The sequence below is a fragment of the Cibotium barometz genome, chromosome 44 (assembly GCF_041138505.1).
Source record: "Cibotium barometz isolate CiBa-2024 chromosome 44, ASM4113850v1, whole genome shotgun sequence".
NCBI classification, from domain to species: domain Eukaryota; kingdom Viridiplantae; phylum Streptophyta; class Polypodiopsida; order Cyatheales; family Cibotiaceae; genus Cibotium; species Cibotium barometz.
In genome coordinates this window covers 9537496-9555181 of record NC_141089.1, presented here as the reverse complement: position 1 = coordinate 9555181, position 17686 = coordinate 9537496, and the positions used below count along the sequence as shown (strand labels likewise).

General features: G+C 47.3%; 2 protein-coding genes across 4 annotated transcripts in view; one reads left to right on the top strand and one right to left on the bottom strand.

Moving 5' to 3' along the window:
- Nucleotides 1-12611, bottom strand: part of LOC147612933 (polyadenylate-binding protein RBP47B'-like) — a 54939-nt gene extending 42328 nt beyond the window's left edge. For 2 of the 3 annotated variants that reach the window (XR_015263330.1, XM_086782208.1), the window contains exon 1: nucleotides 12250-12611. Coding sequence is in view for 1 of the 3 variants with exons in the window: in XM_086782208.1 (XP_086638334.1) it covers nucleotides 12250-12444 (195 nt within the window). In the remaining 2 variants the exon portion in view is untranslated. The remainder of the gene's footprint in view (nucleotides 1-12249) is intronic. The other variant, XM_086782209.1, reaches the window with a different exon arrangement.
- On the top strand, nucleotides 6142-7516 carry LOC147612934 (uncharacterized). Its single transcript, XM_086782210.1, has one exon. The coding sequence runs from the start codon at nucleotides 6592-6594 to the stop codon at nucleotides 7366-7368; it is 777 nt and encodes a 258-aa protein (XP_086638336.1). The 5' UTR covers nucleotides 6142-6591; the 3' UTR covers nucleotides 7369-7516.
- Nucleotides 12612-17686: the final 5075 nt, after the last annotated feature.

The window sequence follows — 17686 nt, the reverse complement described above, 5'->3', positions numbered from 1 at the left end:
AGGTTGAAACAGGTGGGCAAGCGATACCCAAAGTTGTCATTTAAGAGCTTCGGACCTTTTCCCATCCAGAGAAAGATTAACGAGATTTCAATGAAGTTGAAACTACCTCCGAGTTGGACTATGCACGATGTGTTCCATGTCAATTGGTTAAAACCATATGTGGGTCCGATCCCTTCAGAAGTGAAAGACGAGGTGGAACCAAATATCATTGATGAAGCTGAAGTTATGGTTTTAGAACAGATCCTTTTGCACCGCTTCAAGCGTGGCTCAAACCGAAGGCAAAGACAATTCCTCACAAAGTTTCAATGACCGAGGGACCCACGAAGCGATATGGCTTGACAAAGTTTTTCGACAACTATCCGGCGTTATTGACGGATTATTTAGAGGCTATGCAGCTTCCGTCAAGTTAAGCACAAGGGGATGTCACGTGCATCCCGCACTTGGATGCCACGTAGACATATCAGTTCAAGAAGGTGCAGGACCTGCGGTGGAAAACTGGTCCCATGTGAGCCCAGTCCAAGACGAGTCAGCCAGGGTTCCACTCCATTCGGTCGAGGTCAGGTGTGCATTGTCATGCACACGCGTCCAAGGTCAGGTGTGCATTGTCCTACACATGAAACAATGCCAGTCCGCGCTGTGAGTCTCCCTCTGGAATGATGTCAGTTGCTCTGTATGTTTGGTCTGCGACTAGATGTCAGCGACTGTGTAGAAGTAGGTATGCATTAGGTCTGTGCATGGGAAGGCCTTTTGAGGCTACCCTGAGAGGGCCAACAGGCCCAAGAACAGCCCAATGGCTGTCGGCCACCACACCATTGCAGGCCTGGGCAGCCCAGTCGGCCAGCCTCGAGGCTTGGGCCAAACTGTGGACTAGCCATGGGCAGCCAGCCAACCTGGCTAGGCAGCCCACACAGGCTGCACAGGACTGCCCAGCAGTCCATTCAATGGGCAGCCTGGCCAGCAATTAAAGGCAGTGTGAACACGCATGAATATCAGCATTAAATGCTATTTAACAAGTCATGGAGAGAAAAAGTAACCAGCCGACCAGCATCAAATAGGGGTATAAATCCCCAGCGCATAAATCAGTCCCAATCATCTCATAATTCACAAAGTGCTGGAGCTAACTCAAGGGCCAAGACAGCCAAGGAGAAGCTAACGCAAAGGGTGAAGGATTAAAGGTCAAGGGCAGAGGATTTCTCCTCAGCCAAGAAGGTTTAGGTTCAGTCTTTTATTTTCAGATTTGCATCGTTCTAATAAAAGCAAATACAGCATTCGTGGTGGGGGCCCTACAGAGGGTATTCGGGACCCAATACTATGTCCTCTTCTCCCTCGAGATGGCAATGAAGGCACTAATCAAGGAGAACAAGAAGACAGCCGATTCCAACCTCAATGAGGTGGAAAACAAACTACATCGGCACATCATAGCTCTCGAAGCACGGGTCACAAACCTCGAACAAGAGAACACAGCACTCAAGGAGGAGGTGAGTGCATTGAAAGTGGAAATGGTAGCCATCAAGAATGCTGAGAAGGAAGAAGGGGAGATCAATGACAACACTCTCACGGCCATCAAAGAAGAGATCTCCAAGGAGATCACCAAGGACATGGAGGGAAAGCTCGAAGCCAAGCAATCAGGATGGGTCGAGGTGGTGAAGAAGAACATCCGAAAAGAAGTGAGGGAGGAGACTCAAAGGGAAGAACACCAAATCATTCACACCACCATTGAGGAGGAGAAGATGAGGCATGCTCGCCGCCTCAACATTCGAGTCACAGGTATAGCCGAGACACCCGACTCCACCCCCGAGAAAGATGGACAGCTTCTATGCATGAAGCTCGGCTACAAGGAAGAGCACCCTCTCCCCTTCACCAAAGCGTGGAGAGCCGGGAAAGACTCAACACGCAAGCGAGCCCTCATCCTGCAGTTTGCAGGAGAGATGGAGAGGGTCACCTTCATGAGGAAGAGGGTCGTACTACGGGGTTTAGAGGGAGCTCCTATTTTCTTGGATGATGATCTCACGAGGATGCAGCTTGAGCATAGGAGGACTTGCATGCCACGAGTCTTACACGCGAGGAGAGAAGGCAAGAAGGCCTTCTATCGAGATGGTCGGGTCATCATTGATGGCCGGCCCATGGATTAGCGGTTTGGGGTCTATGGGACACAGACCAGGCCACTGACAGAGATACACATGGCAGTATGGAACTGTAATGGTTCACTATGGGTGCAGCCTGGACGACTGGAGCATGTTATGGTGGGGAGAGACATCATACTTCTGACAGAGACACATCAGAGCCCAGAGAGAGGGCTACCTCGAGTAGAGGGATTCCAGTGGGAGTCAGCATACAGGAGGACCACACGCCAGGGTACCTCGAGAGGGTCGGGGGGAGTAGCAGTCCTATTCAGACGGGAGCTACAGGGGAGACTGAGAGTGGTAGCACAGGATCCAGAGGCTAGATACATGTGGATCAGCTTACAGCTCTCACAGGACAGGATTATATACATAGCTTTATGTTACTTTTCTCCATTAGGATCATCCTATGTCATTACAGAGGACATGCCACAGGAGGAGGAGACAGGAGCCTCGCCATACACTTGTCTGTCAGAGGAGATTATGCATTATTCTACACTAGGGGAAGTATTTCTTACGGGCGACTTCAATGCCCACACACAGAGCAGACAGTGTGAGGTGTATGACTATGATGACATGGAGATCCTCCACCCTGTGGATCCAGAGGAGATAGGGGCTAGTCGGGCATCAGAGGACACTGGACCAGATAGAGGACATTATGGGGACCACTTACTAGAGTTGGGAGCCAGGCATCGTCTCGTTATTTATAACGGGATGCTACAGTGGCCGGGATCAGGAGGGCTGACATGCTTTCCACATGGGGGTCATACACGGACCGGAGGCACGGTGGTAGACTACATTATGGGGTCTTTGGAGGCATCACAGCTTGTCACCTCATTCTCCATTCCACCTCGTCCTATTGGGGCAGATCATACATACTTGGCATTTTCACTAGCCGGATCACCAGTATCACTGGCCCCCCACATACCGACGCCACACACTACCATCTACTTCACACATGACATGGCAGACATATACACTGGCAGAGTAGAGGATGGGCTCCTACTCATGGATCCCCTGGCACCTATGGATACCATTACAGCCCAGCTCGCATCACTCCTACACACGGCTGCATTACAGAGCTTCCCACATCGTGTACACTCAGGAGAGCCTGCGAGACCTGGGACTATGCCCCAGAACAGATGGTATGATGACGAGTGCAGAGCCCTATACTCACGGCTGCGCATACAGAGAGCCTTGGGAGCCATCACAGAGCAGGAGTCGAGGAGAGAGATGAGGAGACTTACTCGCCGCAAAAGGCGGGCCTTCGCAGAGATACAGGAGCTAGAGATCTTTCATTTCTTCATGAGTAGAGATAGCCCTGTCTCATGGCGGCACTTTAGAGAGCCCCGGACCCCGACACCTATTGCAGACCCACAGACATGGCACACATATGCAGAGGGACTATACCATGCCCCACAGCAGCCACCTATACCTCAGCCACAGGAGCCTCGACCTACCACAGCTAGCTTCTTTACCCACTCGATGGTACAGGAAGCTATCCGCCGCCTACAGCATGGACGGGCCGCCGACCATATGGGCCTGCAGGGTGAGCATCTCATATATGCAGTAGATTCTTTAGCTCCTTTTCTTGCACACCTGTTTAACAGGGCACTAGCAGAGGGTTTGCCTGCAGAGTGGACGATGCATACCATTGTGCCGATTCACAAAACAGGGGATATGCTCGATCCGAGCAACTACAGGACGGTTATGGTTGGCCACGTGCTGGCCAAACTGTATGGTGCAGTGCTGGAGCAGGAGCTTAGCTTATATGCTGAGCGAGCAGGTTTACGCTCATCAGGGCAGGCAGGCTTCAGGAGAGCTTTCTCTACCACCGACCATGTATTCACTTTGAGATGTATGATTGATCAGGCCAGAGTGAGGAAGAGAAAGCTCTATTGCTGCTTCGTGGATTTCCGCAAGGCATTTGACACAGTACCACGAGAGAGGCTCTTTCAGCGCCTGCAGTCTCTTGGCATACCAGCAGATATGACATGGGGCATCTATGCATTATATGAGCAGGTTTTTGGGCGAGTCAGATGTCCAGGAGGCATGTCCGAGACTATTGCTAGCACCATTGGTGTGAAGCAGGGATGCCCACTTTCCCCCACGCTATTTGGGTTATACATTGATGAGGTGGCTGACTTCATTACACGGGGAGGCGGAGATGGAGTTGATTTAGCAGGTACCTCAGTACATATTATGCTCTATGCTGATGATATTGTATTAGTGTCTGAGTCTCCAGGTGGTCTACAGCAGCATTTACATGCACTCCATGATTTTTGCACACAGAGGGGTCTTACTGTGAACCTTGGGAAAACCAAGGTTATGGTCTTTCATACATCGAGACAGGGCAGGAGTCAGCTGACATTTACTCTCGCAGGATGCCAGGTGGAGGTGGTGACATCATACGTGTACCTAGGGGTTACCTTCTCTGCAGCAGCCACACGCTTCACCATGGGTTCAGCAGCCAGAGCTAGATTGACACGGGGATATGCAGCATTGGCTATGCTAGAGAGACAATGCCACCAGGCGCATTTTCAGGAGCCCCGGACGAAGGGGTGGCTATTTGACACATTAGTCACACCGGCATTGATGTATGGAGCAGCGGTATGGGCGCCAGGCCTTGCTACCCATTGGTGGACACAGATAGAGAGACCACAGGCCCTCATGATGGCACGCATGATACGCAGCAAACCGTCAGTACCTCATGACATTATCCGAGCAGAGTTTGCTGCGCCTCCTATGATGGTAGAGGCCATATTTCAGACTATATGCCTGCTAGACAGATTCAGAGAGATGCCACAGGACAGATTGTCATACAGAGCTTTTGAGGCATCTAGACAGCTGGCTGAGGCAGGAGACAGAGGATCATGGTATGCACAGGTCACACATTGGTTCTCACAGCATGGCCTAGACATGGATCATCTACCACCATTCCAGTATGATAGGGATGCACCACATATCCGTCTCTCTCATAGTGAGAGGAACAGAGTATTGAGACAGGATCTATGGCAGCTCTATACACGAGAGACATGGATATCGCCTACACAGCCTCTTCCACCGAAGATGCTATACTACAGAGATCACTTCATGAGTATCACTGATGATGGATTTATAGAGAGGCCTAGATACATGGAGGGCTTTTTATCACACGGCTCCCGAGTGGCTATTGGTCAACTCAGAGTTTCATCACACCGATTGGAGATTGAGACTGGCAGAGCAGCACGGATCCCCCGAGAGGAGAGGGTATGCAGATTGTGCAGAGAGGAGGTGGAGAGTGAGGAGCATTATGTATGCAGATGCAGAGCATATACAGCCATCAGAGAGAGATATCCCATTCTATTCAGAGAGCCACGTTCCCTACGCCAGATCTTTGAGGCAGCAGACCAGCGCATACTGGGGAGATACATTCTAGACATACAGCGCCACAGAGAGACATTATTACAGGCTCAGACAGCTCCAGAGGGGGGGAGACAGACACAGATTACTGCATTTTTTCAGAGATCCATCCCCCTCCCAGCCCCTACACGGCAGGGAATTACTCTCCAGAGAGCAGAGACACTTAGAGCCCGCAGGAGACAGAGGGCACCTGGCTTTCGGACACCACGCCTATACCAGAGAGAGATGACAGAGATCAGAGCTCAGTTTCACAGAGAGGGTGCGGAGCGACTGGCTCGCTTCAGAGCACACCCAGGCATGTTCTTCAGGGAGCTGTGGACACCCCCTTCACTGATGTATACCATTCTATACCCCCAGTATGGTACAGGATGGAGCTAGCTAGGTTGCATATCATGATTGTATACTCCATGCATATAGCTTTGCATTTTTCTCCTAGTAGTAGAGCTCCATCCCCCGCACACCCAGATTCAGCTTTTTTTTGTTCAGTACTTTTTCATTTTGTTGGGATGACAGAGGATACCCCATACAGGTACTCCGATTTGTCTCATAGGCCGAGTTCGGTCTTTTGGAAGACGTTAATAAAATCTTTCTTTCTTTCTTTCTTTCTCTCTCTCTCTCTCTCTCTCTCTCTCTCTCTCCTCGTAGCCCCCTCCCGCCACTCTCTCTCTCTCTCTCTCTCTCTCTCTCTCTCTCTCTCTCTCTCTCTCTCTCTCTCTCCCGTCGCCGCTGCAGCAGGGCCTGCCCCTCCCGTCGCCGCTTCTCTCCCCGTCACTTCCTCTCTCTCTCTCTCTCTCTCCCCGTCACTTCCTCTCTCTCTCTCTCTCTCCCGTCGCCGCTGCAGCAGGGCCTGCCCCTCCCGTCGCCGCTTCCTCCCCGTCACTTCCTCTCTCTCTCTCTCTCTCCCGTCGCCGCTGCAGCAGGGCCTGCCCCTCCCGCTGTAGTAGCAGCCCCCTCCTCTGCTCCTCTGCTCGCCCTTACCCTCTCTTGAGTAGGGTTTAAATTCAGTACCCCCCTGAGGGGGAGGGGGGGGGCTCCCTGTGGGCTATTTTCAGCACCCCCGTGATACAACATGGCCCCTAAACTGAAGTCATTTGCAACCATGGCCTCGAACCCACCCCCCCTTCCACCCCTTATCAAACCTCAATCCCCATGGGAGATCTTCATCATGGGAGAACTGAAGAAATTGCAGCAGGAGGTCTCCACCCTCAAAACTGAGCTGACACACAAGGAAACAAAGATTGCCAGTCAAGAAACAAGGATTGCTGGCCTCGAAGCTCAATTGCAGGACATCAAGAACAAGCAGGAGATTCAGGAAGCAGCCCAAGAAGCAACCCAAAAAATACAGGAAACACAACAAGAAAGCACAAAACCTCAGGTAAAATCAGAGAACTTTGTCAGTGAAGTACTGTCAGTCCTGAAAGAAAATGAAAGGGTCAAAAGCCTGGAAACTTTTGTTCGAATTGGGGGCTTGCCAGAAGATTGGTCAGTAGGTACCAACACAGATGAACAGCTAGAGGGATACATCTTGGATGTAGATATCATAAAGGAACGACTCACTAAAGTGGTACCTTTTATAGACCTTGGTGACCCAACTGACATTCAAATTAAAGGGAAACAGGCTAGGGTTCGATACTATGATATGATTGATAAGATCAAGGTAATGAAGCAGACTAAATCATTGCAAGGTACCTCGGTGTGGATTTCTGATGAGTTGACCCCACTACAACTAAAGAATAGAGCGGGGGAACTGGCCAAAGTCAGAGAAGCAAGGAAACAAGGGAAGTGGGCGGTCTATAGAGGAGGAAAAGCTATCATCAAAGATTTTAAAGGTCCACCCTCCTTTTGAAGGACATGAACTTGATACTTATACATATCTAATCACATTAAGCACATGGTGATTTTACCATTGTAACATGTAACTCTCATGAGTCATGAGAGCTTTGAAGTTAGTTTCTTTTTGATCCCACATGCACTTTTCTTTAACCGATACCCCGAAGTGGATTGTAACCAAAGATGTATTCTGATCTGTCCTATAGGTCAGCTTTGGCCTCGACAGGACGTTAATATATCTTTCTTTCTTTCTTCTTTCTATTTTCTGCACATCTATATTCAGTTTTGTGCATTATTTTCGTCGGTCGCGAAAAGTGTGCTGATTTCTGAGCATTGAAGTTACCGATCTCCCCCAAAGCTTCCACATGTTACACACTTGTTGCTAAGCGCCGCCCAGCACCTGGTTGTGCCTCCTGAAGTGCCAGCCAGCAGCACCCATGCTTGCCCTTATTGCTGATTTGTCTACGCTGCCTCTGTTACCTGCGTTTCAGTGGGTTGCCACTTTCAGCCAAGCAGCCAGTCAGCTAAGCGCCAGCATCGCCCAACATCTGGCCAGCACCATCCTCGTACCTGCTGCCTGGCCATCATCATTGCTGCCGCCTACCCTACTGCTGCCTGTACAGAGCGCTGCAGCCTGAGCCATTGTGCGCTGCTGTCTTGCCATATTCCTGCAGCCAGCACTGTTTGCAGCCATCTCTTCCACCTGACTTGGGCCACCCCTGCCTACTGCCTAGCCTTTGCAGCCAGCCTTGACAGCGCAACTAAACAGCAGCATTAATATTTCCACCTATCACCTGGCTGACGATGGCACCTAAAGAACTACCACTCTCTCTATATCTTTATCTCTTGGACACATGGTTGAGTCTGTCACTGGACACCCCGCTGGGCTTACACCTTACCTGTATGGGAGTCGGACCCCCATGTTGGAGCTGAGAGGAGGTGTTGGACATGTCATTTCCAGCCCATTTTATGTCGACTTTTTATCCAAATATTTATGCTCTACAGATATGTATATAAGGCATGGAGATGGTTGATTCATAATTCAATTCAATATTTCAATTCTTGGTTGTTTACTTTCTCTTGTTTGATCTCTACTTGCTTCCGCTTCATATTCGCATATTCTCACAATTATGTGTTCCAAAAGTTTCAATCTATTCATCTCCCCCCAAGGTGGGGCAGGTCTAGATTTAGGTATTAAGTTTCCTTTTTGCGAAGGCCAAAGCCCACAGAAGATATACCTTATTGTACCATATGAATATACTAAATACACGGCCATCTCTCGCTCTCTCTATTCTCTGTCTATGTTGATTGTTCTTGCATCAAGTGTTCCTATGCAGTGCTTAGGGCTGAAATAAGCCCTGGAGCTTCTGTGCATGTAACAATGCTACTCTTTGTGGTCAAACTTCTGGATGCATAATTTAACTATGCAACACCAAACCAATATATCTTATGGTGTTTCCCTATTGAACAAGTTTATGCACAGCCCATGCACTTCACATTGGAAAGCTGTGAAGAGGATTTTCAAGTACCTCCAAGGCTCTCGGTCACTTGGATTGTTTTATGCGAAAGGAGGTGCTATTCAATGTATGGATACAATGATTCAGATTGGGCTAGCGATTTTGATACTTGACAATCCACTAGTGGAAATTGTTTTTAGTTGGGCAACTCGCCTATTTCTTGACTTAGCAAGAAACAACCCATTGTGGCTACATCCTCATGTGAAGCTGAGTTCAGAGCAGTCTTCTCAACCATGGTAGAATAGTTGAGCAGGTTATTAGCAAACATGGAGAATAGACAAAGTGGGCACTACCTATTCTCACAAATAGTCAAAGTGCTATTGCCGTTGAAAAAAAATGCACGGACAAAGCACATAGAGGTTCATTAACAGTGTCACGTGCACGCCCATGCCATGGCTTAATCTTCAACATGAACATCATTAATCCTTGATTAAGTCAGCATCAAGCATCAGTAGCATCATCAACGTCATCACGTGAGGGCATGGAACCATGTCGGTAGCCAGCCTGATAGCAATCAACAACCAGTATGTGGTCCCAGGCAGCAAGCCGCAACACCCTGTGGAAGGCCAGCATGTTTGGGCAGATCATGAAGTCAGTGCAGGAATTTAATACATAAAGTAAGCATTTTATTTGTCCAAAGTGAGCCGACAGTTTCTGCAGCTAGTTGACAAACAGCCTCAACATATATATATAAGCATGAAGTTCATCATTCATGCATTCATCAAGTATTTTCAGTAGTTCATCATTAACATTAGTACAAGTCATGTAGAAAGAGGCCAAGGTCACCCCTATGAGGGGGACCATAGGCCTAAGTCATGTACAAGCATCAAAGAAACCTTTTTGTACCATATGAATAAAAGAAAACCCTGACACCCAATCTCTCTCTCCTCTGTCTTAATCATCTTAATTCAACATCAATTTTCTTAATCAAGCTTTCCGCGCATGCAACATTGGTATCGGAGCATTTAGGCTCAGCCCACTAAGTAATGTCCCAAGGAAGGTGCACAGTACCAACAAAAAGGATGCAAAGCAAGGTCGCAAGAGAAGTGGTCTACAATAGGCGAAGCTAGAGGAAGCATTCCTCAAGAGTATGTCCGCATAACTAGTACATCATTAAGCTCTCATATCATTTCCAAAGGCCTAGCAACAAGCATGATCAGTTCCGGCAAGTGACCCAACATTGTGTCAAGGTTAAGGGAAAGCAGGCATGGGAATAACAGTGACCAGATGCTTAGTTCTTCAGCAAGACTTGGAAGTGGAGATCAAGAGTGAAGGTATTCAGACAAAAACATCAATCAGTTAAGTAGAAGTCAAAGTCGGTAGAAGTCCAAGGAGGCAGGATGACAAAGTGTCCACCCCATCATCAAGTTTAGCAGAAGGGAATGTCACGTGTATGCTTATGCCATGGCTAATCTTCAACATGAACATCATTACTCCCTAATTAGGGCATCATCAGCATTCGCAGCATCACCATCATGATCAGCAATCACATCATCTACAGCATCAGAATCCTCATCGGCATTACCATCATCATGGGGGTTAGGGCTCCTGTTGACAACCGTCCAGGCTCTCAGCCAACAGTCGGCAGCCCATGGAAGTACCTAGCAGCCAGCCGACAACATCCACACAATGGTCTAGCAATGTGGGCAAATCATGAAGTCAGCGCAAGAATTTAATACAAGAATGCATTTTATTTGTCCAAAGTGGGCCGACAGCTTCTGCAACTAGCCGACCAGTAACCTCAACATATATATAAGCATGAAGTTCATCATTCATTCATCAAGTATTTTCAGTAGTTCTTCATTAACATGAGTACAAGTCATGTGGAAAGGAGCCAAGGTCACTCCTATGGGGCTGACCATAGGCCTAAGTCATGTACAAGCATCAAAGCAACCTTTTTGTACCATATGAATAAAAGAAAACCCTGACACCCAATCTTTCTCTTCTTCTCTCTCCTCTATCTTAATCATCTTAATTCAACATCAATGTTCTTAATCAGGCTTAGGGCTGTGGATCAGTACGGCAACGCTTCTGTGCATGCAACAATCAATATGTGAAAGAGAGACTTCATGCATGCAACATCAACCTCATCATTGTCCAACTCATGACAACATGGCAGACATCTTCACAAAGAGACAAGTTTGAAGCTTTCCGAAAAGCTTTAAGCTTGATTCAATTTGTGACTTGATGTCACTCTCTACATCTACAATTCTATTGGGGGGGCGGGGGGGATTGTTACTAGAAATGTGTATTAGCTTTTAGGTAATAAGTTTGGCGTCATTCTCCTAGTAAAAGATGACTATAGTTACAGTTTTTTATCGTGACCAATTGGATTAACCTTCTTTCAAGATGTGAATGGGAATTAAGGTTACAATAAACTTTACACCCATGTACATGCAAGAAATGCTTTCTACAAATAAACCTTTTTTCACAAGCATATAATAGGATATACCTAGATGAATCCAGGAACATGCCCAAATTCACCTTATAAGAAAGTGCAATTTATAACCTCATGGTAATCATCCACAAGACAATAAACCATCAAGTCCATCATGCACAGTATGGACTAGATACTACAACATCTCCACTAACGTCATGGTGAAATAAAATCTAAAAACTGACACACTGACATGCTTGATATGAGACCATTATGATCATCAACATATGGTAAAAGATTAAATGAATTCTCACATGCTAGATGCAAGCCACATTGTGAGACACTGAGACCATTAGGACCATTAGCATCATACGGATTGAGCTAATAAAAGGCATGTGGAGGTGCTGATGTTTTTAGTGAAAAATGACTCTCAACAAGAATACACAACTTATGTCTAGAATCTAGGTTTAGGAGTAGGTTAGATTGTTATTATTCTTGGCTCCAAGGTTGCATAGTAGACTAAAATGATAGTTCTAAGTTTGTGAGATAGTGAATAAAAGTCAACAAAAAAAGAACAAACACACTACACCTTTGAATGTTCATATGTCACAATTGAAACAAAGTGGAAGAGAAAGCATGCAAGAATGTACAAGGTATGTTCAAAACTTGAAACATGATGGCATCCTTAGGTGATGAGATGTTGAGAACCATGATAGTTGGATGTGATCACATCAATCTTTGGATGTGTTGGTAGTGTATATGTTTTGAGTATGTGTTAAGATAATTATACACATGATGCCATGCATCTTTGAGCGTATCCTGCAGAGAAGGTGACACATGATGGCATCCATCTGAGACCCATAAGGCAAGATGGTGCAACCCCTGATGGCATTCATCTTTTGATGCGTTATGACGCTGAGACCCATGATGGCATATTCGAGTAAATACAAATTAATGTGCAAATTTATTTTTTCTGAAGAACAAAATGGTGAGGCTTTTTTACCTCTCCTGTTGGAGAAAAACAGCTTTGAAGATAGCTCTCGTCCATCCAGTATTGCAGGTCTCCGATCCACAAGGTCCTGACCTCTTCGTGAGTCTGCGGCATGTGGTAAGGCGTGTGCTGCTCCTGCTGCATTGGCTGTTGCATCATCGCCCACTGATGCTGATCACTGGCCTGTTGATAAGGTGGCTGCATCATTCAATACTTGGAGCAACGTTTTGCCCTAGGCTGCACCTAAGACTAGCAAAAACAACGTGCAAAGTAATGAACAACGTTTTGGCCTCGGCTGCACCTAAGACCAGCAAGAACACTGGCAGAGAACGTTTCACACTATGGGCGCCGGCAGCGCCCACCATGAAGTCAGGACCGGGGATACTAGTTATTTAGTAACGCAAGTAAAATTTCTCTTACATGAAGTGAAGGCGACCGACCCAACGACACTAAAAAATCGGTTAAAATATATTTTAATCGCCTTCAGCCGACCGTCACCTTGATGAACTTTACCTATTGCTCAAGCGTCCAACGAACAACCAATGCATAACCTCCTGGCTTTATTACATAAGCATGTAAGCGTAAGTTATGTGATAATGTATGCAGAAGCATGTCATCTCAACAAGGCAAGGAGGTACCTACATGGGCTATGTTTAACACTAAAACTAGCTCTCCATATGAGAATGATTGTGAGGAGAATATCCCTCTTTCTGACCACCCATGGCCGAACACTTTAATGTCTATGTTGACAACACCATGGAGAGGACTTCCTACTGAAAGTAAGCCTTTAAGTCCGACTGAGTTTGCATCTATGCAACTCTGTTGCTTCTCGACATAGTTCACCCATAGCCCCAATTACTAGTCTCATAGCCTTGCCATCTCGGCCACCGAGATCCACTCCAAATGTTGGGACTCAATCTAGAGTGACCTCAAGTGCTCCATCCAACCCAACTCAATCTCTAAAGGATGGACCCCCATCAAAGAAGGCTAAGGTTACAGGAATTGTATGGTCTAATAGCACAACGTACACTTTATTACATCATTATAATGAGGTCTAGACACACATCAACAAAGGAAACTTTCGAGCGAAGGATTGGAAAGTCACAAACAAGCTGAACAAAGATACAAGTGGCTCATCAAGCCAAGACCAAGTCAAAAATAGAATAGACACCTTGAAGAAAGCTTATAAGAAAGAAAAGGTAAAGCAGAATTCCACAGGGGCTGAGCCATCATCATGGCCTTTTTATGAGAAATGTGATACATTGTGGGGAAGTACTTTAAAATGCACTGGCTTGATGAATTCTTTCGACACCGATGGAGTGGCAGAGACAGGAGTTGATACTAGGGTAGACGTAGAGATACTAAATGAGGAGGAGGAGGATCCAGTTATGAACGGAGGCATTAAAGCAGCAAACAAATCAAGCTGGAGTGAAAAGCAAAAAAGGCAGCATCGTCCATGATGGTGTGAAAGGCCAAAAAGTGAAGAAATTGAAGAAATCCTCAATAAACATTCTTAGTCGATTGATGGAGATGGCGATGAAAGTAGTGTCAAATAAACTAGGCGAGATTGAAGCAGTTGGATGATTCATGAAGAGATACTATTTCAGATAAGACAAGAAGAGGAGACAAAGAGGCAAATAACCTATTTAAACACGCAAGTGGAAATTGCAAAGATTAATTAGGCAAAGAATGGTAAGGATTTAATCATGGTATTGATGTGTTACTTTTGTATTCTTGTTATGTGTCTTAGTTATTTGAGAAATCTTTATGACTTGTGCGCAGACATTTGGAGTCACTCACCCCAAAAGGTAACATAGTAGATTGATCAAAGGTACGCATCAATCCATGCATCCTCTTGTGATTTTTGGTTTATTGTTGATGCTTAATTCTCCTCCTTGTTAGACTATAGTTGAAATGCAACGTAATTGTATTCCAGTAGGCACTTTAATGCTTATTTTATGTGCCTTTATGATGCAAAGTGTAATCATTGAATTCCTAGAAAAGGAGGGGTGGAGGTACGGTCCTCAAGAATGGTGGTGTTTCCCACGATATCGAATGTCATATGACTTATTCCATGTTTTGCGTAAAACGAATGAACCCCATTTGCCATCCACACATAGTGAGAACATCGTGCATGGTGATCCTATACCTACTGACCTTGTATTAGCAAATGTTCTTTGGAGACTAGCGCATGGTCATTCTAGTACATCAATTTCACATTTATTTGGGATTGGGGAGTCCACCATTCATAAATATATGGGCATCATCATCCATATTTTGTGCCTGCCAACAATGTTTGCAAGACATGGAATAGTGGTGCCTACAGGAAATCGCTTGGTTAAAATTATTTATGAGTGTCACGTAGGCTGTAACGCCTGTGTGACCGACGGCAGGCCGGATGGCCATGTCCGGGGTTCAGTGGGAGAGGACGCCCATGCGGAGTCATGGGCGGCCAGGCTAGTGTGGACGGCAGGCCACACACTATATAGCCTAGGGGATGAGGGGCAATCCTCATTCTTCCTCTATGGCTGGGTGGTGAGCCAGAGGCCGTCCCCTCCTGTGGTAGCGCCCGTAGCAGCGTTACGGGTATCTAACACTGGTATCAGAGCGTCGGTTCGATTGGGTCGTCAGAGTCCGCGCCCGTGACCGGGGGACCGAATGGTTTTCAACCATTCATCTTCTCATCCTTATCTCCACAATGGAGTGTGTGGAGGGAGGCGGCCAGAATTGAAAGGAAGACATTTTTGAAGGGAAGAACTCTCTCTCTCTCTCTCTCTCTCCCCATCACACACAACAAGCGAATTGCAGGTAAGCATCTCGTTTTTTTTTTCTGCGTTGAAGCTTGTGTGCGAAGTAAATTTTCGTTTGGTAGAGAGAGGAAGCTTGTCTGCGAAGCAAATTTTCATTTGGTGGGGGGGCGAAGACCAGCCCCACGACCTGCGTTGAAGCTCCGTCTCTCTACTGTGTGGGGGGGGCGAAGACCAGCCCCATGACTTGCTGGAGCAATGATGCCTCGTTTGAGGGGGGGGCGAAGAGCCTGGGAGCGACTTGCTGCCTCGTTTTTGTTTTTGTTTTTTTAATGGCTGCCGTTTTGCTATGATGACCGGCTGTTGACTGTTGCACAGAAGTTGGCCGACTCTGTAGTGGCTGTAGGTTTGACCTCCTCCCGGCTGCGAAGAGCCTAGGTCGGCCAGCCCTTAGGCGGCCAGCACAGCGGGTGGCCCTCAGGCGGCTAGCCCAACAGGCGGCCTGCCCAGCCCACAACAACGGGCGGCCTGCCCTGACGAGCGGGCGGCCAGCCTGCCCAGCACACAGCTGGCGGCGGCCAGCCAAACGACGGCCACCTAAAAAAACCAGCAGCCAGCCGGCGAACCGCCAACAACAAATATATATATATATATATATATATTCATTATTCATTTTTAATAAAATTAAAAATGAAAGTAAATTCACACGGATCCTCTCTCTCGGCTGGGGAGGGATAATCCGACTGTTTCAGGCACAGCCTCCCGAGCAAAATTTATTTTTGTTATGAGTTGCAGGCATTTTTTCTCTCGGATCGGAGCATCCCGGAGAAGCGGCGCTGTCTGGAGGCTCGCAGCGCAACACAAATTGACATGCGACCGTAAAGGGGGGTGACTATTCTCTCTCCACCACTGCTCATTTTATTAGCGTTCTTTTTTTGTAATTTTCGAGTTCTCGCATTGTTTTTTGCAAGAATTAAAGATGTCTGCTAGGCGTAGTGTGTCCCCACCGCCTTCTACTTCTCTAGGTTTTTCAGGTCTCTTGTCCTCGGTCGCGGGTTTGACCCCGACCGAATTGTCAGGCCGTACACGCCCGACCGTTGTCCGGTCCGGAGTGCGCTCGTCGATCACGCGTGATCCGCCAGCGCCCTCCTCGTCTATTGACCCCGCCTTAGAACCCAGCGAGCCCACGCGGTCGCATTAGTAGATGACCCCTTTCTGGCCGATGAGCCAGAGGACATGAACACCGACGTCGCCAAGGGGACTGAGGAGGACCTCTTGGAGTACGACGACGATGATTATGACCTATTGGACCCTATCGACGTCCTGACAGAGACGGAGCTCTCTAGTGGACTGTTTAAATATCTTAATGCCAAACTGAACAATATGGGTAAAGTCCAGGCTGATCTAGTCACGATGCTACAGAGCATCTCCACATGGTTAGATGCACTGATAGCCGCCTCGGCTAGTACTCCAACTCCTCGTGGTAGCCGAGCTCCTACGGCACGGGTGAGCGTAGCCTCGCCAGTGGTTGCTGGAGTATAGGCCGATGCGCCGGGCCGTCCGTAGCGACAACTTCGTCGTTATTAAAAGACTTAAAGCCGCCTAGTTTTGGTGGCGAGGAGAAGGAGAGAAACAAGGACTCGGTCAATATGTTTCTAGCGAAGTGGTCAGATTTGCACGCGCTGCGATAGCAGCCTGGCCGTATACAGCCCGTAGATGCTAGCCTCTCATTAACCGGCAAAGCGTACAAGTGGTGGATGAGTTTGACAACTCGCCCTGCCACTTGGACGGAATTTGAAACGATGTTTCGAAAAGAATTTTTGCCTGTTAATGAGGCAGAGAGAAGCTGGGAGTTATGGGACGAGTGCTCGATGGAGAACAAATCCCTAACTCAGTACATCTCAGACTATAGGGAGATAGTACTCAAGCTAAAGGGAATCGATGCATTCCAGACATTGCGAGGCTTTAAGAGAGGCCTCAAAGATGATTACCTTGAGTACGTAGAGCCCTTACAGCCTAAAGACTTAGCAGAGGCAATTAAGTATGCGCAGATATTTGATGACATCAAGCGCCGTAGTGCGCGTGGTGGTTCTAGCAGGGCCGAGGGTAGTGAAAAGAGGAGGTCAGGCCTCAAAAGAAAAGGGTTCCGCAGTGATAAACAAGGGGATAGGACGGACCATGAAGGACAGGGTGGTCATTGGTCTAAAAAACCGCGACCATCCAAGAAGAAAAGAGACAGCGAAATCCAAAAGAAAGAGTAGTATATTAAAGCGCGAAAGGAAAATCGATGCTTTAATTGCAATGAAGTAGGGCACACGAAGGCTGAGTGTCCAAAGCCTAAAGCCAGCACGAGTGGCAACGAGCCCAAAAAAGATGGTAAATCTTCTAGGCAGTTGCATACAGTGCAAAGACTCCCTCTCAGTTCCGCAGAGTTCAGAGAGGTGACAGTGTGTCATTGTGATGAGCATCACGCTTGTTCAGTGACACCAGCGATGTGGCAGCCTACTGTAGGTCCACATGACATGGTGCGCATGTATGGCACCATAGGTGGCCGTAGAGTCACAGTTTTTATTGACGGTGGAGCTAGCCACAACTTCTTGAACTACTCGTTAGTCAAGAAGTTGGGGTTGACTGAGACCCCCGGAGTGATCATGAGTATACTGTTGGCCTAGCCAACGGATATGACAAAACGGTATGGAATA

Bases quoted from the DNA above. Each gene is read 5' to 3' on its own strand.
- LOC147612934 (XM_086782210.1), top strand. From the start codon at position 6,592: ATGGCCCCTAAACTGAAGTCATTTGCAACCATGGCCTCGAACCCACCC.